At 38.1% G+C, this 22,446-nt stretch overlaps 1 protein-coding gene across 1 annotated transcript; it reads right to left on the minus strand.

The window, feature by feature from the left end:
- Nucleotides 1–1,136: 1,136 nt before the first annotated feature.
- On the minus strand, nt 1,137–14,932 carry LOC129778819 (ero1-like protein). Its single transcript, XM_055785934.1, has 5 exons — nt 14,356–14,932; nt 13,857–14,108; nt 2,359–2,630; nt 1,572–2,297; nt 1,137–1,514 (listed from the first exon to the last, which is right to left on the minus strand). Exons 1-5 carry the CDS (start codon nt 14,533–14,535, stop codon nt 1,463–1,465), a joined length of 1,482 nt encoding a protein of 493 aa, XP_055641909.1. The 5' UTR covers nt 14,536–14,932; the 3' UTR covers nt 1,137–1,462.
- Between the last annotated feature and the right edge of the window lie 7,514 nt (nt 14,933–22,446).

Here is a 22,446-nt window from a genome sequence, read left to right on the forward strand (position 1 = left end):
AAGCTTAAATGTTCGGAATTTGAGACAAATCGGTACACTTTGGATCGATCGAACGATAAATGTTAAAAAACAAAAGTCAATTGATAAGATTGGTGAGGGATGGATGTTTGTTCATTGTGAATTTATTTTACATATAATGGGTGAAACTGACACATATATAAAAAAACTGGATAAAACTGGATAATAATTGAAAAAACTGGAAGATTTCAGGATTTAACTGACTGGATCGATTGAAATAAACTGGAAGAATCCAGTTTAAACTGGAAGAATCCAGTTTAAACTGGAACATTGGAAACGCTGGTATCTACTACATCTTAAATTCAAACGCATGATCTTATTTCGTAAACGCTGCAATCTCGTTAATTGTGTTGTGTTTGCAAGGAACAAGATCAAAATGGCGCTATATTTTTCATATTTTTTCTTGAAAGCTGATCATTTTTCACATAACATATCTCGATATCAGAGATACTATTTCTTTCGTTTTTGAGTTATGATTTTTCAAAGTTAATCGATGGTTCAAAAAAACAATGTTTCCTCAGCTTTCAAGGAAAAATATAGCGCCTTCTAGTCCAAAACCATGGAAACAATAAAAAACGATTACAATCAATAATTACGAAAAATAAAATCCATTTTGGTGCAAGGCTGTACACAGGCATTCCTGCCCGAAGCAATAGGGTGGCTTTCGTTAAAATTGGTAGTTTTGTTCCTTGTCGCAAAATATTAGACCTTTTTTTTCATTAGGGTGGTCCAAAAAATCAATTTTTACCCCAATAACTCACTCAATAAAATCAATAAAATTAATAAAAAATGGGTTTTTGTTTTTTTTTGCTTAAGTGTCCCGTTTTTAGTCCGGAACATGCTGCAAGAATGTCGGACAACTATCCTGCAAAAAAAATGGTGTTCATCGGGAATTCGGCTGATACGAGTCGACGAGGACAGCAAGGTGGTTAGACCAAGTGGAAGGATGTGGTGATCGTGGAGTGTCCGCGGAATTAGAGACTGATAGCCACGAACCGACATAATTGGAGAAGAATTGTGAATCAGGCCATGTTGAAAAGACGTTAAGTCTAAATAAATAAAAAATAAATAAAGATGCAAAAACAAATCAAATAGAAAAGAGGATTTTTGTTGACATCCATTTATTTACAAAATCACAATCAATATAGTCTTCTATATAAATAATGTATAAGTATCTCACGTCTATGGTATCGATAACCATATTCACACACTCGTTGTCTGAATAATTTATAAAAGGGCATAAACCTCAAATCGTTTATTCACAATATATGGAGTGTTACTGCAACAAATTTCGGCACACATAATTGAATAGTCTCCCCAACCACTGTAATTCACTAGTGTCATATTATGAGCTTTAGTGCCTCTGCTGAAAGCACCCCTTATCACGAATTCATTTTCTACTATTAGCCTGAAGCACTACTACTAAGTTAAACATTCGAAGGGCTCATCGCATTTTCTGTCGGAACTTTTCCAATTCGTGAATGCTCGTTGAAAGCCTGCAAACATAAATATGTAATATGAGATATGATAAATGAAATTGAGAAAATACATACCTTCCGAACGCATTAAAAAGCGCCACAATTTCCGATCGCTTCAATTTGAACTGGGTGTTTTCCGCATTAATTTTAAGTGCTATACTGGATTCGATTGTTTCATCGAACTTTCCTGAGAATAAAATCTTCAAAGCCGTTCCCATTCCCTGCACCTGTAATTTCCCCCACAGACGACATTTATCACAACCGACACAGTCCATGATTTTAGAGATATTCATAAACTTCTCACGAAATTCTTGCTTCAGTTTCACCGAGGAAGTTCCGCTGCTAAACATAACGGACTCATTGAAATGCGATGGAAATTCTTCCACAACGCCGAGCAAATCATCGACAGCGATTTTCACTTCTCGATCCTCTTTCTCACGTCCCGTAAAGTATTCCTCGTTCCGCAGATAAGGGGCAACTTTGGCCAGCGCTCGTAGCTCCACGAGATACGCAAAGTACAAGTTTCTCAGCCAATGTGGCCCTTCGTTGTCCGTTGTCAGAGGGCTAAATCTTCGCTCAAGCTCCTCCATGTTGGGACCCCAGATTCCCGTCGGGGAAACAAAATCCATTGAGACCTTCTCGGAGAGCAAATAGTTCGCACAGAGATGAATATTTATACTGGAGTGCAAACCGGAGATCATTCGATAGAAAACACGATGTTCCAGACAGACTTCGTTGTTGAACATATTTTTGTATGGAATCATGGCCGAGTATGGATTTTTTCTACGAACCGAATGGGATCTGAAAATAAACAGGAGAAAATGTTATCCAATCGAGTTGGTGCAAATCATGATATTCATACTGAAAGCAATTCTCCAGATAAATACTACTCCAAATCCTTCTTGCAGACTCCCCTCGGTAACCGGTGTATCGCTCAGGATTTAACAGTAAGTCTACGTATTCCGAACCTGGCTCATGATCGTCCAATATGCAGAAGTTATCCTGAGCTTCGTCGTAATCGGCCCACTTTTTGAATTCTCTGTGCACTTTATCGCTAATGCTCGTATTGAGATAACCGAGTTCAATATCCAAGTCCTCGTCGCAATTCGTCAATGTTTGGACTTCTTTCATGTACTGAAAAAATCCGAAAAATGAATATCGAAAATAGTTTGATGGCACGACCCTCTCAAAATTGAATGAAACTTTCTGGGCGTGAAGACCTTACCTTACCTTACCTTACCTCACCTTACCTTACCTTACCTTACCACACCTTACCTTACCTTACCTTACTTTACCATACCTAATTAAGCAACTTGTCATACTTAGTTTTCCGAAAATTTATATAGACTAACATAATATTTTTTTTCATTCGCTATCCAACTCTTGACGAGTGAAGTTCAGTGTCGGTATTGTGCGTTGCCACTTTTGCTATTGTGCTGTTGGTACGAGTGAATCGTGTACGAGTGAAGGTCATTGCAGTCCGCTTTCGACCTAACCTTTTGTTAAGTGGAACGAGGGAACAAAGGAAGCAGCGCTCTTGCAGCGAGCCGGATTGCGGCTGTTGAACTGATTCGGCATAACGGGATCGCTATCGCGTGACTGTCGCAAACGGGATTCATCATCACGTGGCTCCGTAAGCTATTCTTGCGCTATTGTGTTGTCTCCGTAGCGCGTAGCCTCTGTCTCTCCCTGATTAGGGCAGTAGAGCGCATTATTGGAACAACTTTTATATTAAGGTACACATATTTATTATTAATATTCAATTCATTTGTTCATTGTTTAATATTATTATCATAATTTATTTTTGCTATTTCTTTTGAGATTATTGTTAAAATCAATAATAAATTAGAAATAAGACAGAAATTTTTGTAAAATGGAGAATAGTGGAGGATCTCCCGAGATGGAGATCTCCGATAATGAATCTCATACAAGATCTGGGAAAAAACATAAACGAGTCCCTCATAAGGAAGATAATTCTTCTGGGGACGAATCCGCCCATCTTACCAAGCCCCCCTCTAAGAAAATTGCAAGCCTCCCTTCTCAACCCACTGTTACTTCCACTCCCCCTCTCCCATCATCGATTTCGCTTCCCCCTTCTGATGCTTCCGATCCAACACAATCCTCGTCCTCATCCTCATCCTCATCCTCGTCCTCGTCCTCGTCCTCGTCTTCCCCCTCTGTTGTCTCCGCTCCACGTGTCAGAGTTTATCCAGAAGATGCACCTGGAACTGGCCCGTGGGTTGTTTTCCTCCGGCCAAAACCGAAAGGAAAAAACCTTAACATGATTCAGATCATGAAAGATCTGGCCAGATACACTTCTGTATCTGAAATTCGCAGGGTTAGACCGAACAAATTGCGAGTTGTCGTGAATGACCGGAAACACGCAAACGAGATTGTTGCTGATCAACATTTCACTCTCGAATATCGAACATTTATACCCTCCCATAACGGAAAATTGAGGGGGTGATAACTGAAACGGGTCTGACGAGCGAACAAATAAAAGCAGAAGGAAAAGGCAAGTTCAAGAAGCTCCCCTCAATGGAAGTGAAAATCTTGGACTGTCGCCAACTCGGGAAACTTTCCCATGATGGGGACCAAACTAAATTTACGCCGTCCGACTCGTTTCGAATCACCTTTGCTGGTGCCGCCTTCCCTGACTACGTTATGGTGGACAAATTGAGACTACCTGTGCGACTCTTCGTGCCAAAGCCCATGACTTGCAACAAATGCAAGTCAATTGGTCACACTTCGTATTATTGTGCCAACAAGGAGCGCTGTGCCACTTGCGGAGAGCAACATGAGGGGAAATCCTGCAGTGCGACTGAGCATAAATGTCCATATTGCGGGGGATCCCCACACGAGCTCTCAGTTTGAGAAACTTACAAGAGTCGCTGGGAGAAACAGAAGCGCTCTTTAAAGGAACGCTCGAAGCGCACATTTGCGGAAATTTTGAAGGGCGACCCAACAACAAGAACAAACAATCTCAACACACAATACCTTTTCCACGTTGCCAGTTGATGAAATGGAAGCGGACACAGCTAGCGGGGGCACACCGTTTATTTTCAAAGGGAATCCCCGGCGCAAAAATGTGACCACTCCCAAAGTTCAAGAACAAGTCCCCACGTTTATATCCTCTGTTAGCTTGCCTAAAAAATCGAGTGCAGCGGACAAGCAAAATCAGGTTCCTCCTGGCTTCCGTGGGAATATTTCATCTTCGAACGACCCAGCACTCGAGGGGACATCAAAAACCCCAACTGTCCCTATTTTTCTGTCCAGTTCAACTTCCCAATCGGGATTTATAAAGTTGTCTGACCTTTTGGATCAAATCTTCAAGTGTTTTAATGTTTCCGACTCCATCACCATTGTCATCTCAATGCTTCCAGTATTAAAGACAATTTTGCAACAATTGATGCAAACATGGCCCCTCCTTGCAATAATTATCTCTCTTGATGTCTAATTTAAATAGAGAGGTCGGAGATATCACTGTTTTACAGTGGAATTGTCGTAGTCTTATCCCTAAACTGGATACATTCAAATTTTTAATTCATAACTTCAATTGTGATGTTTTTGCTCTGTCCGAAACTTGGCTTTCTTCGCGAGATGATATCTCTTTCCACGATTTTAATATTATACGCTTGGACCGCGATGACAGATACGGAGGGGTACTATTGGGGATCAATAAGTGCCACTCATTTTTTCGAATTGACCTTCCACCTATTGGAGGGATCGAAGCTGTTGCTTGTCATGCAAACATCAGAGGCAAAGACCTCTGTATTGTCAGCTTGTATTGGCCTCCGAGAGCTGCGGTTAGCCGCAAACAACTTGATGACATGTGCTCACTCCTTCCTGAGCCACGATTGATCTTAGGAGATTTCAACTCTCACGGAACTGCCTGGGGGAAACAGTACGACGACAATCGTTCATTGTTGATATATGACCTTTGTAACAGCTTCAATATGACCGTTTTGAACACTGGGGAAACAACACGTGTACCTAAACCTCCTGCTAACCCAAGTGCTCTTGACCTCTCGCTTAGCTCGAATTCACTATCGTTAGATTGCAAGTGGAATGTAATCCAGAACCCCAACGGTAGTGATCACTTGCCAATCAAAATTTCCATCACCATTGGGTCGAATTCTTCTGAATCTATAAACATGGCATATGACCTCACAAGACACATTGACTGGAAAAAATATGCGGACGCGATTGCTCTAGCCATCAATTCCAGAGGTGGTTTACCTCCATTGGAGGAGTATAACTTCCTCTCTCGTTTGATCTATGACAGCGCGGTTCGCGCTCAAACGAAACCCATACCAGGTTCCACTATTCGTCGAAGGCCTCCCAATCTATGGTGGGATAGCCAGTGTTCCAAGCTTTATGTAGAAAAATTGAATGTATTTAAAACTTTTCGGAAACGTGGAACCCCTGAAAATTTTCAAACGTATTTAGCCCTTGAAGATCAATTTAAAAACTTAATCAAAGGGAAAAAACGTGCTTATTGGCGAAATTTCGTGGAAGGTTTGTCACGAGAAACGTCAATGAAAAAATTATGGAAAGTGGCTCGAAACATGAGAAATCGCTCTTCAACGAATGAAAGCGAAGAATATCCACATCGATGGATTTTTAATTTTGTACGGAAGGTTTGTCCTGATTCCGCTCCTGTGCAAAAAATTGTTCGAGATATACCACAAGGTAGGTGCGATCTTGATTCCGAGTTTTCGATAGTAGAATTCTCTCTTGCTCTTCTTTCATGTAACAATTCTGCTCCGGGATCGGATAGAATTAAGTTCAACTTGCTAAAAAACCTCCCTGAAGTGGCGAAACATCGCTTGTTGAATTTATTCAATCGGTTTCTGGAAAATAATATTGTTCCAGATGATTGGAGACAAGTACAAGTTATAGCTATTCAAAAACCCGGGAAACCCGCGTCCGACTTCAATTCGTACCGCCCAATAGCAATGCTGTCTTGTATACGGAAATTGTTGGAGAAAATGATCTTGTTTCGCCTTGATCGATGGGTTGAAACGAATGGCCTACTCTCAAATACACAATATGGGTTCCGCAGGGGCAAGGGGACGAATGATTGTCTTGCGTTGCTTTCTTCAGAAATTCAAATGGCTTACGCCGAAAAAAACAAATGGCTTCAGTATTCTTAGACATAAAGGGGGCCTTCGATTCTGTTTCAATAGAGGTTTTGTCGGACAAATTACACTCTCGGGGTCTGCCGCCTCTATTGAATAATATGTTATATAACTTGTTTTGTGAGAAACATTTGAACTTTTCTCACGGAGATTTGGCAGTAAGTCGGGTCTCTTACATGGGCCTCCCCCAGGGCTCATGTTTAAGCCCCCTTTGTACAACTTCTATGTAAGCGACATCGACAATTGCCTTACACAAAATTGCAGCCTAAGCAAGCAAACAATTTGTCATGACAATTGTCATGCGTAAATGCAAAAATAGAATAGAAACATACGGTATGAGGCATGATGTCGACGCCAACCTCTCTCAGTTTCTATTCTGTTTTCGCATTTTCGCATGACAATTGTCATGACAAATGGTTTGCTTGAGCCTAAGACAACTTGCAGATGATGGAGTGGTGTCTGTCGTAGGATCAAACGAATCCGACCTGCAAGGACCCTTACAAGATACTTTGAACAATTTTTCAACCTGGGCCATTGGGCTAGGGATCGAATTCTCCACGGAGAAAACAGAGATGGTGGTTTTTTCTAGGAAGCATAGACCAGCAAAACCAAAGCTTCAACTTTTGGGTAAACCGATCACTCATACTATGTCATTCAAGTATCTTGGGGTCTGGTTCGACTCCAAATGTACTTGGGGTATCTGAGTAAAAAATTCCAACAAAGAATAAACTTTCTCCGTACAATTACCGGCACCTGGTGGGGAGCCCACCCAGAAGATCTTATAATATTGTATCGAACAACTATTCACTCAGTGATGGAGTATGGCAGTTTCTGTTTTCAATCAGCTGCCAAAACACACCTCATTAAACTCGAGCGAATTCAAGATACTGAATTCTCCGTATCGCGTTGGGATGTATGCCCTCAACGCATACCATGAGTCTCGAGGTTTTGGCAGGCCTACTCCCACTAAAAGATCGCTTCAATTTATTATCTCTTCGGTTCTTCATCCGGTGTAATGTCATGAACCCATTGGTGATCGGAAATTTTGAGCAGCTGATCGAGCTAAATTTTCACTCCGGATTCATGAGTTCATATCATGAATTCATCTCCATGCAGGTTGATCCTTCTCCGTATATTCCCAACCGTATTTGTTTCCCTGACTACATCAATTCCTCTGTGCATTTTGATCTGTCCATGAGGCAAGATATCCATGGATATTCAGATTACCAACGATCGAGGATCGCTCCAACGATCTTCGAAGAAAAGTATGGGGGTATCAATTGTGATAATATGTACTTTTTAGCACCTCACACAGTCTTCAGAATCCTTGCTCAGTGTATATTGCTGAATTGGCAGCAATACATTGGGCGCTGGACAGCGTCGCCTCACGACCTGTTGAACACTATTACATTGTAACGGATAGTCTTAGCTCTGTCGAAGCTATCCGTTCAGTGAGGCCGGAAAAGCACTCGCCGTACTTCCTTGAGAGAATACGAGAAATTTTGAGTGCTTTATCCAGACGCTGTTATGTCATTACCTTTATCTGGGTCCCTTCACATTGCTCCATTCCGGGTAATGAGAGGGCTGACTCATTAGCAAAGATAGGAGCAATTGAAGGCGATATTTATCAGCGTCAAATCGCCTTCAATGAATTTTATTCTTCAGTCCGCAAAAATACCATCGCTAACTGGCAACGCAAGTGGAATGAAGATGAATTGGGCTGGTGGTTTCACTCAATTATCTCTAAGGTTAGCCTCAAACCGTGGTTCAAAAGTCTAGACTTGAGTCGGGACTTTATTCGCACCTTCTCCCGACTCATGTCCAATCACTGTTCGTTAGATGCACTACTCTTTCGTTTCAATCTTGCCAGCAGCAATCTCTGCGTTTGTGGCCAAGGTTATCACGACATCGAGCACATTGTTTGGTCGTGCGAGGTGTATCTGGTAGCCAGATCGAATTTAGAAAACTCCCTTCGGGCCCGAGGAAGACAGCCCAATGTGCCGGTGAGAGATGTGTTGGCTCGGTTAGACCTTGATTACATGTCCCATATATATGTTTTCCTTAAAGCTATAGATCTTCGTGTGTGATTGTCCCTACATCCTTATACCCTCCTTTCCTTCCTTTGCGGGTAATTCGTCCCCTTGCTATAAATAGTAGAATAAGTTGAAATGTAAATACACTATAGATATACGAATAGATTTATGAAATGAGTGTGAAATGATCAACATTGTTACAATTTCCTTATATCCCATCGTTCTCCTAAAAATATGTCACCTTCCTAAACTCGAGTACACCGCGAGTAATCGGTTTTCCACCTTACTAACCATAGATGTAAGAAAATTGTTTATATATATATATAGTTTTAAAATTATTTTTAAGAATTCGGCTCCTTTAAATTTAAGTAACCGAGCCTGTCAAAATAAACGAATTAATAAAAAAAAAAACATAATATTTTTGACCATTTTTTTATAACAATTTTCTACTTGAAAATGGTAAGTACTACAAAAATGTGATCTATGGAAGTTTTAAGAATTGTTAATTGTTGATTAAATTTTTAGAAAAAAATACTGAAAAAAATTTTTTTTTCCAATTCTACACTGAAAAAAATTGATATCAAAAACTAAGTTGCGGTCATCCAAAGAACAGCATACAAAAAAGGCAAGTGAGCTTTAGGAACTATTCAATCACGCGAAATTAATATCGGGAACACAAAAATGTCAATGTTTATTCCTGTAGATGAAAATAAAATCGCAGCTAAAAGGTTTTCAAATTTAGTAGATGATTCCAAAATCTTCAAAATGTTAGATAAAAAGAAGAAACAGGAAAGATATGATGATTGGATCTTATACCATGTACATGTTAACTTATATTCTATAAGATCAGATGAATAAAGATGAATTTAATGACAAAAAATGTCATAAATTTTATCACATTTGATTTGAAATAAAGGATTTTTTTTTGTTTTGGGTTGGCTTTCTGTACTGAAAAAAGAAATGAACTTAATTTCAATAAAATATTGAAAAAGTTTTTGTTAGAAATCCTTTTTGTCTTAAATATGCACAAGTTGCGATGCATGGAAGAGTTGTAGGAAACATATTTATCTACAATTTATCCACCACTTCATCAAAATCTGAGCTGACCATTTTGAGAACGCTAATTTTGACGTAGGACTACGTCTAACCTTTCAATATAGGGGCCCATTTCAATATCTCGGTGTGAAAAAGTGTTCAGTTTTTGAACGCTAATACCTCCTCAATCAATGAATGGATTTTGGTTTTAAATACACATATTGGTAGGAAATATCCTCAGCAATTGTTTATATGCTACACATTACGGATTTCAGCTCATATAAAGTTCAAATTGATGAAAAATTGGAAGAAAGAATTCCCTACTTTCGCATACATTTTGCCTGCGCTCCCGCAGCAAACAGCTATTCATTACAAGCAACCACGGGTACGGGCGAGACGTATGGACAAGGTGAAGGAGGGAGACAAAAAAGAGATTCTAAATAAATATAGGCGATCGCTACAACGTTAACTATATGGCTATATAAAGTGAGCGATGGTGGGGCTTGGCCACATTCTATCATCGGACACCAAGCAGGATGGACGATATCTTGAAATTGATTGTCAGCAAGAGATATCGCTGCATTTGCCGGATATGTATGCGGTGCAATACCGCAAGAGTGAGAGACAGGAGTTTCAATGGGATGTGGGACAGGAGAGCCTATCGAGGTGTGTTAAAAGCGGTGGAAGCGTCGCACCGGTGAATGAGTGGCTGATCGCGCTCAATTTGATAGAATTCTGGAGTTTTTAAACGGTTTTTTTTGTATCTGTGACATATTTGTATGTTTGTATGTAACATGTTTGTATATGGCGCTGTACCACATTAATTGAAATTTGACCCCTTTCCTGTTGACCAGTTGATCTGAAATCTGCGATCTTGAAAATCCAAGATGGTGAACGCTACAAAATGGCGGATTACATATTTTCTCAAAGCCCCATCAATATGGGTATCAAATCAAAAGGGATTGAATAGTAGAACACAGTTATTTATTAAAAATGCAAATCCAAAATGGCCGCCACCACAAAATGGCGGATTAAGTATTTTCTCTTAACTCCATCAATATGGGTATCAAATGAAGGACTTGACTAGTAGAACACAGTTATTCATGAGGAGTGCAAAGCCCAATTATATCACGATACCAGACGGTAAATTCCTATTACGATATGCTTGCCATCAAGTGTGTGTTCGTTGGCGGCTGAACAATGACCCCTACAACATTTGCACCGCACGACATTTGCACGACAAATTTTGATTTTTTCGTATTTCGTTTCGTATTATCTGAACGTTTGAGTGTTTGCTGAGTGCTGAGGTTTTATTTTATCCTTTGATTTTTTTCTATAATTTTGTACATGAAAAGTTGGTCATTCTGGGATCTGTGCTCCATGATATTCGAATAATGCACACCGCTTGGTATAGTCCTACATCTATCCGGTTATGTCTCCGACATTACCCACCCGTCTATTAGTTTTCGAAATCGATTTTTTTAGTGTAGGATTCCAAAAAATATATTTTCAGTATTTTTTTCTGAAAATTAAATTTTTCTCCTAAAACTGTTCCATGGATCACTTTTTTCTAGGACTTAACATTTTTGAATAAAAAAATTATAAAAAAATGGTCAAAAATATTTGGCTCTTTCCATATGTTAGTCTGGAAAAAATTTCGGAAAACTAATAGCGAATTCGTTTTTAAACTGAGTCAGTGCCAAACTGACTCTGTAATAAAAAAACGTTTTCAGTTTCACGAATGCGGTGGTTTGTTGGTGTGCGTTATATAGTTTGATTTGTTTATATTTGCTACGACTAATGTACAGTGTCGACATCTGGCGACGATATTCGTGCTTGGGAGGTAAATTATTCTCTATCAGATCAGAAGGACCAAGTGCAGTGTAAAAATATAAAAGTTTGAATGAAAATTTTTACTTCATATTGTTTGATTCCCTAACACATGTAGTTCTAACACTCACTTAACCATTTGTCAATTCATTTCCTGTTTGATCCACAAATAATTACTATTATAATATAAAATCATCATTAGATCATGATTTTGAAAGCAGGTTTATTCCACCTGAATATCCATCATTATTTCCGCCTCCCAATGAAAGAACACGTAGCTTAATGCTGTCTACTCGAATATACTCTTCAAAATCAGAATCCGAATTGGATTACGATTCCAAAAATACAAAAGCAAAAGCAGCAGGTTTTCCATTTTCTTTATTTTCAGATTTTCCAAAACAATACTCGGAACTTGACAGTTCAGTATAGTTGTATTGGTGAACCCGAGTGCCAACCCGTGAAACATCTCAGTGCGAAACTAAAGGCCCATTTATACGTTGCTAGTAGCTGACTTGACAATGAGCAGCTACTGACCCGGTGGACTCGCTTGACAATTGGTTGACTCGCCTTGTCCGTTCACATAGTGTGAGCTGCTGGCGAGAAACTAGATACTACGGCACGGGTTTACCTGGGATGCCAGGCGATTTTTCAAATGTCCATCAAATAGTCAGAAACAGCAATCAGGTCCGAATTTGTCAAATGATTGGTCCGAAATCGACTTCTTTATTGGTAGTTTTCATCTTAGGTTTTCAGTTGAATGTATCATTACACAATTTTATAGAGATTACAGAGCAGTGTTGAGAATAACACCTGAACAAGTGGAAAAACTGTTGAATTTAATTGCTCCACAAATACAACGCCAAGATACACTCATGAAGGATGCTGTACCTGCAAGAGTGATAATATAAATGACATTGATATGCCTTTCTTCTGGAATATTGTTCAGATTGTTGTCGATATTTTTTAGAATCTCGAAAGCATCCATAGCTAAGATAATTCCGGAAGTATGTGATGCTTTAAATGATAGTCTAGAAGACTTTTTAAAATTTTATTCACACGCGTCAAAAATTAAAATAATGAATGAAAATGTACTTTTTTAAATCGAATATGTATTCTGATTCTTAGAACCTTACTTTTTTTCGCAAGTTGTGAGTGAATTTTGAATGAAAATTGTGCCTGATAATGATTCTATATTAGACATTCTCCAGAAAACTATCTCAAAAAGAAAGCGTGCCCCGCCAGCGTGCAAAACAGAATAACAATGATTTCGTTAAGAAACTATGAGGGTTTTATTTGTTTTTCCAATAATTTTCAAGTCTATAAATATCTTCGCATATTTTCAAATATCTTAAAAATAGAGACATTTCTTTACATTTGGCATCCCTGATTCGAACGCTAAATTCTGTTTTTGACGTTTTGAAGCATGCGAGTGCGAGTAAATTCAAAAAACTTTGAAGTAGCTCGCACGCCGGATCACACATGACAATAACTGGCATGATGTGTTCACACGGTGTGAGTAGCTGCACTGCAGTAACTGACTAGACCGACTCGTATGCTTGCTCGCACCGTCTGAACCCGGCTTAACAGCTTTCGGGGCGAACTAGTGCGACACTGAGTGCGAAACTGAGTGACTAGTGATCCCCGATTTTTTAAATTAATCGTTCATCAGCTAATCGAATACTTTTCAGCAGTTTGTTATTCGATACGATTAATCGCCCCAAATAATCGATTAATCGATTAATCGTTACACTGAGCGAAATAATTAGTTAGACTAATGTTCCTCATTTGCTAGAAAGCCATCTTGAATCAAAAAAGTGTTCATTCCGCCTGAATATCAATTATTATTTTTTACGCTCCCCTAAACTCGTTAACGAAGCTCAATTCGCATTGACGCCATTGAGCTTTGTTTACGATCCCAGAGGAGCGTCAAAGATAATGATTGAATTTCAGTAAAAAACTGCAGCGGCCATACGTTTTTTTTCTCTGGGTTTGGATCGATTAATCGACGTAAACTATTCGTTCGCTTCGATTATTGGTTGCGCAGTATTCGTTCGATTAATAATCGATTTCTGTAGGAAGTATTCGATTAATCGATTAATCGAACGATTATCGGGGATCACTATGAGTGACAGCAGTTAGTGCGGCACTAGGGTTGAAACTGAACAAAAACGAATTCGCTATAAGTATGCCAAGTTGCTTGATTAGGTAAGGTCTTCACGCCAAGAAAGTTTCATTAGGTTTTGAGAGGGTCATGCCAATCCCATAGACGAGTTGACGCGAAATCCGTCATACACAACACATTCGCGGATGTTACAACTAACCTTATGATACGAAGAAACATCACCCTTGAGTCCAGGCGGGATATCTTTTTCCTCACAATGTTGTACGTGACAGAAGCGCATTGCACACTTGCTGTCATCGACCCAGTACGGACATTTTTTCCCCAAGTTCACTTTATAATACCGGAAAAAATCTTTAACCAGAAGACTTCGCAGACGTGGATAAATTTTCACATTGTTGTAATAATCCACGGTGTCGACACTGCAACTGCAGTCATCAATGGTACCCTGGAGCTGAGAAAACGTTGAAATCAATCAGCATTAGTAATTTACGTATGAGAAAATCAGTAGTTCAAGTTATTTTCCGGAGAACACATGTGGAAGTATACGCGTAAAAAAATTCAAAGTCGTTGAACTTTCGCGGTCACGGCACTACCCCAATTTGCAATTTTCAACAATCGGAACATTTCTTCCGGTGTGCTTCGAAAAACCTAGACCTCAGGTTGTGGTGAGTGGGCGGTTCCCCCTAATTGTTACTTACCTGACAGAAACAGAATCGATCCTTGGCTATACTGTCGCCATCAGGAAAGAAATAACCACTGGAATAATTGATTATGCCCAGCACAATCAAAAATAGAGGAATTCTCCACGAAATCCGGCACTGATGAGGGAAAAATACCGTCCGCGTGAATGTCGTTGACACTGACATTGTCCCTTTCATACCATGAGCTACGAATGTTTTTATTTACACCTGGCAAGATCAGCACTTTTATTCACTTTCGTTAGTCAAAATTGATATTATTGAAGATCTCATAGGACTCAACAAACACTATAATTCTTCACCATCCGAAATACAGCACTATTCATTGTGAAATTCCGATCATAAGGGGTTATCCGCTAGCAAATCAACACGTCAACACCGCAATTATTCCTGCCGAAATCCACGTTCACTTTTTTTGTGTTTGCTCTCTATCCGTCTGCTCTCATCCAATCCTATTGGAAATTTGTTTTCGTCGGAGGCGTAACGCATACTGAAATGTAAACGCGCTGTGGGAAACGTTGCTGCCGTGAGCTACCCGCTGATAAACAGTGAGTTCCACACCACACATCCTCCTGATGTAGCGCGTAAAAAAAAAGAAAAAAAGAAACCGAATGAAATGTCATTTTGAGACATGCTTTGTTTACGGTGAAGGTTGCGATATGCCACACATTTGCGGCGAGACGCCTCCGTCGCGAAGGAGAAGGTTAACCAAGTTGACATCTAGATGTCTCATGTTCACTACAAGACGGGTCTATGGTACTAGGTGAGGCCGTTTCGTCACTAAGTTGGTTAGGGGAGCGGTATATGAAAACAGAACGGAAGAAAGCAGAAGGGGAATTATTTGCTTGTAGCGTGAAAGAGATCGACTGATCACGAGCGAGCTTCGGCCCTAGCGTATTGTGTTTTGTTTACAAACAAAACACAGTAGACTTCCAAGATGGCTGAAGAGTGGTTTTAGGAAGTTGGCCCACCTTAGGATATACTTCTAGGCGCCTTGGTTCACTATAAATGAAATCTCGCGTAACTTTTGAAAAGGTCCAATGTAACATTTTCGCCAACTCGAGAAAAACGTAGTTGAAGACCCGAACATTATTTCGCAAATTGTCTTAAAAGCTATCAATCTTTATCACTGTTTTCACCACTAGCTGTCAAGAATAACTTCGTAAAACCAATCGTAACTTTTGTTCCGTGATTTGAGATTAAGGTTGAAGCCTCGGAGCGAAAAATGTTACATTGGACGTTTTGACTGCCCGCGTTTGCAAATTGGACATATTACGTTGCACTATAAAAATTTGAAACTAACTAATAAACAACAATCCAAATATCAGCATTTCGTTCTAAAGACTGATTATTATTGTTATCACTCGTTGAATTGCACTGAAATCGATAACAACACCTGTAAGAAACAAATTCCAAAACGACCGAAGTACGACTGCGAGTTGTTTTGACTGCTTTGTTACTTCGGACGTTTCGGCCGTTGGAGGAAAGTGGCGTCCGAAGTAACAACCGGGTGCTTAAAATTCGAATCTGTACATTGGATATTTTTTGTATCGGCGACAAAAAGATGAAGAAGATAGATACGTGAACGATTGTTTTTGTAATACATTCAATGATTGAAAACTAATAGCGTGCATCCATTAACTCGATTTGTTTACATTTGTTACATAGGGCCTTTTCAAAAGTTACGCGAGAAATAATCTTTTATGATTATAACATTGTAATTTATGGAAAGAACTACAAACCTCCCATAAGCTCACATAGCAAAATTTAAAACCATCATCATTTTCACCGCAGCGCCGCCTAGGTGTAGATTTGTACGTTAGATCGCCAATACATCAATTGAATATAGGCTACCCAAAATCAAAATCAATATGGCGTCATTTGTTTACCAACATATCATTTGCGATGATTGAAATCGTTGAAATCACGGAGATAGTATGTTTATTTCTAACTGCATGAGCGATTTTCATATGTCAGTTTCACATGGAGGTGTTCACATTTAACATGGAGTTTAAAGTTAGCCACTATTCGACTATATAACTGGACCGAGTTGTAAACAACAGTAATCGACAGAACACAAATGTCAGTGAACCGCAGCAATATTGGGTACACTGGCAATATGAGGGATTTGACGTTTTAGTCATACCCCTGAATCTAACGCAAAACGTAAACGACATCTGGATTTTGTTTTTGAACTAAGAAAATGATGATAATGATGACCTAAAACACAAAAACAAATTGACGAATTTACGCAAAGCTAAATCAGCTCATGCGACATCTACATTAGAGCTCAGAACCACAAAAGTGAGGGTATTTGTTTATTTTACGCACTGAAAAGCAAGATTCAGTTGTGATTATTCATTTTATTTCAATTTAGATTCATTGCAGCCATTGAATGTCGTCAGTATATGGTAAGAATGTTAGAGTTATATATATTTAGGATGGTTTCAACACGTGATTTGACCAAAGTCATAGATAATCTTCAAAAATTTTAAGTTTGATAATGCATACCGATTATTGATACTATGGATAATTGCGTTGAAAACGATATCATATCAAATTGGCTGATATCATTGCTTATGTAGGGGTCGATACGAGAAGGATTTACAGTATTTTTAGCGCAAAACACTCTATTCATCGTTTACTTAGTTGAAAAAAAATCAAAGTTACAATACTTAGAACAAGCCATTCCTCGTAATGTACATAACACATTGTAAAATGATGATTTTCTAGCCTTTTCAGCGTGGATAGAATACATGAAACCGGGAACTATGAAGATAAATTCTGATTTTTCTAGAAAATTTGAACGAATTTCATACCAAAAAAACAAAACATCCTCATTTCACTCGCTGCGCCATCTGGTTGTAAATCCAACGTAAATTCGTCAATTGTGCACCCGTGGCCGAGTGGTTAGCATCTCACATTATCATGCCGGGCGTCGGGTTCGATTCCCGTTCTGGCCGGGGGATTTTTTCGTCAATGAAATTTCCTTCGACATGCACTGTGGTCACGCGTATTCTACAGCTTGCCCCTCGGAATACATTCAAGGCGTGTTATTTGGCTTAAGAAATCTCAACCAAGTATTAATAAATGACGCTAGCTAATGCATACGACGAGACGGCAAAAGTTCCACAAGGGTACGTTAACGCCATTCAAGAAGAAGAAGACAAACTCATCGCAATCAAATAATCTTTTATGATTATAACATTGTAATTCATGGAAAGAACTACAAACCTTCCATAAGCTCACATGGCAAAATTTTAAACCATCATCACTTTCACCGCAGCGCCGCGTAGGTGTAGATTTGTACGTTAGATCGCCAACTGATATATTATTGATATATTATTATATATTATTGATATATTATTGATATATTATTGATATTATTGAAGATCTGAGTCCTATAACAAACACTATAATTCTTCACCATCCGAAATACAGCACTATTTATTGTGAAAATCTGATCATAAGGGGTTATCCGCTAGCAAATCAACACGTCAACACAGCAATTATTCCTGCCGAAATCCACGTTCACTTTTTTTGTGTTTGCTCTCTATCCGTCTGCTCTCAATCCTATTGAAAATTTGTTTTCGTCGGAAAAAGTCTGTTGTCTGTTCGAAAAAGTTGTCATTGATAAGGGATTCCCCTCATTGAAAGAGACCATAAGGATAAATTGGCAGGAACGAAGCGTGAGGACATACGCAGAAGTGCTCGAATGTGTCAGGGAAAAACGGAACACAACGAAGCACCACTTGTCACAAACAAAAATAGTATCTATATGTCGTGAAGAAGATGAAAATATGTCGAGGGATCAACAGAAACCTAATAAAAATCTAGTTAAAAATTCTACACGCGACTTCCGAGAAAGAAAAGAACCGGAACACCTGAAAGATTACGTTAGATTGATAGGAAAAAGAATACTCATTAGAGGATACACAACGAGGTCTGTACAACACATAATGAAATCCTTTAAAATAAATCAACAATTACCAAAACAAAAAAGATATATTTGTTTACTGATTCAACAAACTAGTAAAAATAATTTTAAAAAAACAGATTTATGTATTTTTTTTTTGGGGTAGATGGGAGTTGTGTGGTAATTTGTCAACCTGTGTTATCGATGTGGTACAAATGTCCACTGAACTCAAGTCGACATACATACCCCATCATCGGCCATAGCCAGCAATGCTAATACTTATGACAGACATACAGCTGTACTACCGTTGTACTTCGAAAATTGTATGTCTGTCACCATGTACAGCGCTAGAACCATGCAAGCAACTCGGTACAATCGCTGTACCTGTACCGACCTATTTTACCGCTGTACATGGCTACAGTTGTACTGTGCGCAGCGCCACAAATGGTTAGTGGTGGGTAGCATGAACAAACTGAATCAAAACACTTGGTAAATATTCTTTTCATTGACTTTCTCTTGAGTTAATAACTCAGATTGGAAACTTGTTTGTTGTGTTTGATGTTTCAGACGCTAAATAAAAAACTTTTTCATTGAAACATGTGGTGAAAATTGGTCGAATTTTTGATTGTCAGTTTGACATGCGGTGCAATGTACAACCAAAGTATGTCTGTCATGCTACGATGGTACCTGTACAACGCTGTACACGTACAACGCTAGTACAGCTGTATGTCTGTCCCTGGTATAAAGTAGACATGGAACATCATGACTCGGCCTCTATCCTCATCGGACTTTTGTGCAGGTAAACGTGTTACAGCGTTGGGGAATCTTCATAAACAGCGAGAAGCGCACATTTATGATGAATTTTTCGGATAAAATTAATAACACCTTCAAATCCACTATCTTTTAAATTTTTCACTTCCAAAATGTTAATTAAATCCACTAATTTAGGTGTTTCTTAACTATCTCTTGCAATAAATCGTTCTCATCGTTCAAACGAAAGCAAAGGAATCGTCTTATACTTATGACAGACATACAGCTGTACTTGCGTTGTACTTCGAAAATTGTATGTCTGTCACCATGTACAGCGCTAGAACCATGCAAGCAACTCGGTACAATCGCTGTACCCAGAGATGCCAACCTTCCTGATTTTTCAGGATTTCCCAGACTTTTTGGCACGCTCCCTGATATCCTGACAAACACTCAATTTTCCCTGATTTTTATAAAATGATCCTGATTTTCCCTGATTTTTTTCTTTTTGCTTTTTGCATTTTTTACTTTTTATTTTTTGGTCAGAAAAAAAAATCCATATAAATATACTGGGAGTTTTGCTGGTTGTATATGAAAACTGTCATAATAGTCTACATAAAAAAGCTCTACGATCCGCGCTTATATAATTTTTACTTTTTCTTTCGATTATACTTTTCGCATTTTCGAAGGTACAATGTCGACATTTTTTGAATTTTGAAGTTAACGTGAAAGAAATATAATCTATAAGAATCATATGCCCGAAGGTTCTTGCAATTCAATCTCAATAAAACGAAGATTAGAAACAGAATTGGAACGAAAACGATGAAAGGAATATTAGCGACCAAAAATTATGTACAGTTAAATAAAAACGATACAGGTTTCATTACATGTTCGCAGCAAATAACATCCAATTTACAAGAATTTTAGAAGTAAGAATGTGTAAGCATCTTTTTTATTAAACTGTAATTATTATTAAAAAGTGTTTTATTTCTTGAAGAAAATATATTAAATTGTTTGTAAAGCAAGAAGTTGTAAGAATGATCCGTGAGACACGACAAATGAATTAGCAGGTACACTACATATGTTTAAAATCTCCGTTCATGTGCATCAGTTGAAACATGGTTACGTAAATCGTTACGACTTGTGCGTTTCATCTATGCATCGATTTTTTTTAAGCAAATCGTGGCGGGTGATGAAAACAGGTCATTTTAAATAATCAGACTGACCCGGTCTTCACCTGAAAAACAATTATGATCTGGTTCAGGTGGTATTGAAGAGGAATTCTGTATTGTGAGTTTCTACCAAGCAACCAGTCGATACATTCCCACAAATACTGCTCCCAACTGAACAAATTAGCTTCCATAATTAAATAATGTTTAGAATTGTTAGGCTACCTGAAAGATTTCAGCACTTCCTGAATTGTTTGCAAAACAACACTGTGCATATAAAATTCAAAAAATAATACTTTTGTTTTCTCAAAAATGGGTACGAACTTTCCGGACAACCCAATATGAGCTATCCTGATTTTCCCTGATTTTTTTTTTCATTCTCCCTGATTTTTCAAAAAAATAGTTGGCAACCCTGGCTGTACCTGTACCGACCTGTTTTACCGCTGTACATGGCTACAGTTGTACTGTGCGCAGCGCCATAGTCGGTTAGTGGTGGATAGCATGAACAAGCAGAATCAAATCACTTGATAAACGTTCTTTTCATTGACTTTCTCTTAAGTTAATAACTCAGATTGGAAACTTGTTTGTTGTGTTTGATAGTTTAGACACTAAATAAAAACCTTTTTCATTGAAATATGTGGTGGAAATTGGAAAAATATCTGATTGCCAGTTTGACATACGGTACAAATGAGCACTTTTCAAATAAAAAAATCATTAATAAAAATTAACTTCTTCGTATCAAACTGGTATTCAATGTGAGTAGAAACCTTTGTTTTCTTCATGTGATATAATAATCTCATACAAAAATTTAATCTGAAGATAAATTGATATTATTATGATAAGTTTAGTGGGAAACTAATCTCGTATCCAGATATCGACACCGTACCGTTGTCATTGCGGATACGTTTCATTCCATTTCCACCGTGAAGTGTATTCGAAGTGTATTCGAGAATCAGGCCCAATATAACAGCGTAGTTCTACGTCAACAATGCGGTCGTATCTTGGACACAACCTCCTATAATTTTTTATTTTATTTAAGTCATTTATTTTTACAGGCTCAGTTACATAGGTTTAAAGGAGCCGAACTCTTAGCTATACTTAGCTATACAACATGTTTCCTTAAATCTAGGGTTAATAAAGTAGGAAACCGATTACTCGCGGTCGACTCGAGATTAGAAGGGTGACACAGTTTCTTTTGGAAAAGGAGAGGATATAAGGGCACTTTTGTTGTACACATTAAAAAAAGGATTCAGGATATATAACTATATAACTATGCTGGGAATTGATAGAACTCATTAGCAATGCAATTTATCAAAGCACAACAAAATCGACAAGGAATGTTGTTTGATAGTCCGGCGTTTATTGCTGCCCTATTTGTCGACCCACGTATGCACGAATTTGACCCTCCTGTGTTGTCTGATGATCAGAAAAAGATAGCAATCGTAAGTATAATTAGTGGAAAGCTAACTCTATTAACTCATTTTGGAATTCATCTAATCACAAACTGACAATGGGCTGCTATCTGGAAAGGGTGTATTGTGAAATATGTGGCAAATGCGGCATCTCCTACAGAAATGTGTTCTATGAATGACTTGTGGAAAATTGTTTGAATGATAAAAAAAAATAGAAAATATATTTCAAGCTATACTGTACTGTGAAAATTTTTGTTTCAAAAACTTAAGTTCGATTTAAAAAAATAGTCATTTCAAAAATCACTCAATCTGAAATAGTGCTGCCAACTCCTAAGACGAGTTGGCGAGTTCGTGTTTTGTTTAAAGTCAAGAGATATAGCGTATTCGACAAAGTTTTAAATCTCATTAAATATGAACTTTTATCGAAGAGACCAACTTTCTATATTTTATAATTTCTGGAATATATGGCATGTTCGACTCCTGAAAAAAAATAATTTACTCGTAACATTTTTGTGTGTAAATTCTCGCGTTTGACATGTCAAACTTGTCAATGTTTCTAAACAGAAAGAAGTTTGCGGAACATGTCAATCGCGATAGCTTACACATATAAATGTTACAAGTTAAACATACATAGTAATTTTTCAAAGAAAACAATGAAAAGAAAACATGTTGCGACTAAAACTCTTTCCCTATAGCAGTGACCTTCTTCCGATCTATGGATGTCTTGTTGGTAATTATATGAGCTATTTAAGTATGTTTTATTCAGAAGTTTGAAAATCATATTTTTGAGAAAAATGAATTTTTATATTAATTTTTTTTTTCAATACTTAAAAAAAGTTTGATATTT

This window comes from Toxorhynchites rutilus, chromosome 3, assembly GCF_029784135.1.
Source record: "Toxorhynchites rutilus septentrionalis strain SRP chromosome 3, ASM2978413v1, whole genome shotgun sequence".
NCBI classification, from domain to species: Eukaryota; Metazoa; Arthropoda; class Insecta; order Diptera; family Culicidae; genus Toxorhynchites; species Toxorhynchites rutilus.

Excerpts from the sequence above, each read along its gene's own strand:
- LOC129778819 (XM_055785934.1), bottom strand. The coding sequence starts at position 14,535 with ATGAAAGGGACAATGTCAGTGTCAACGACATTCACGCGGACGGTATTT. Across the intron at positions 14,109-14,355 it reads ATCGATTCTGTTTCTGTCAG|CTCCAGGGTACCATTGATGA; the intron begins GTAAGTAACAAT and ends ACGTTTTCTCAG. Across the intron at positions 2,631-13,856 it reads ATGTTTCTTCGTATCATAAG|TACATGAAAGAAGTCCAAAC; the intron begins GTTAGTTGTAAC and ends GGATTTTTTCAG.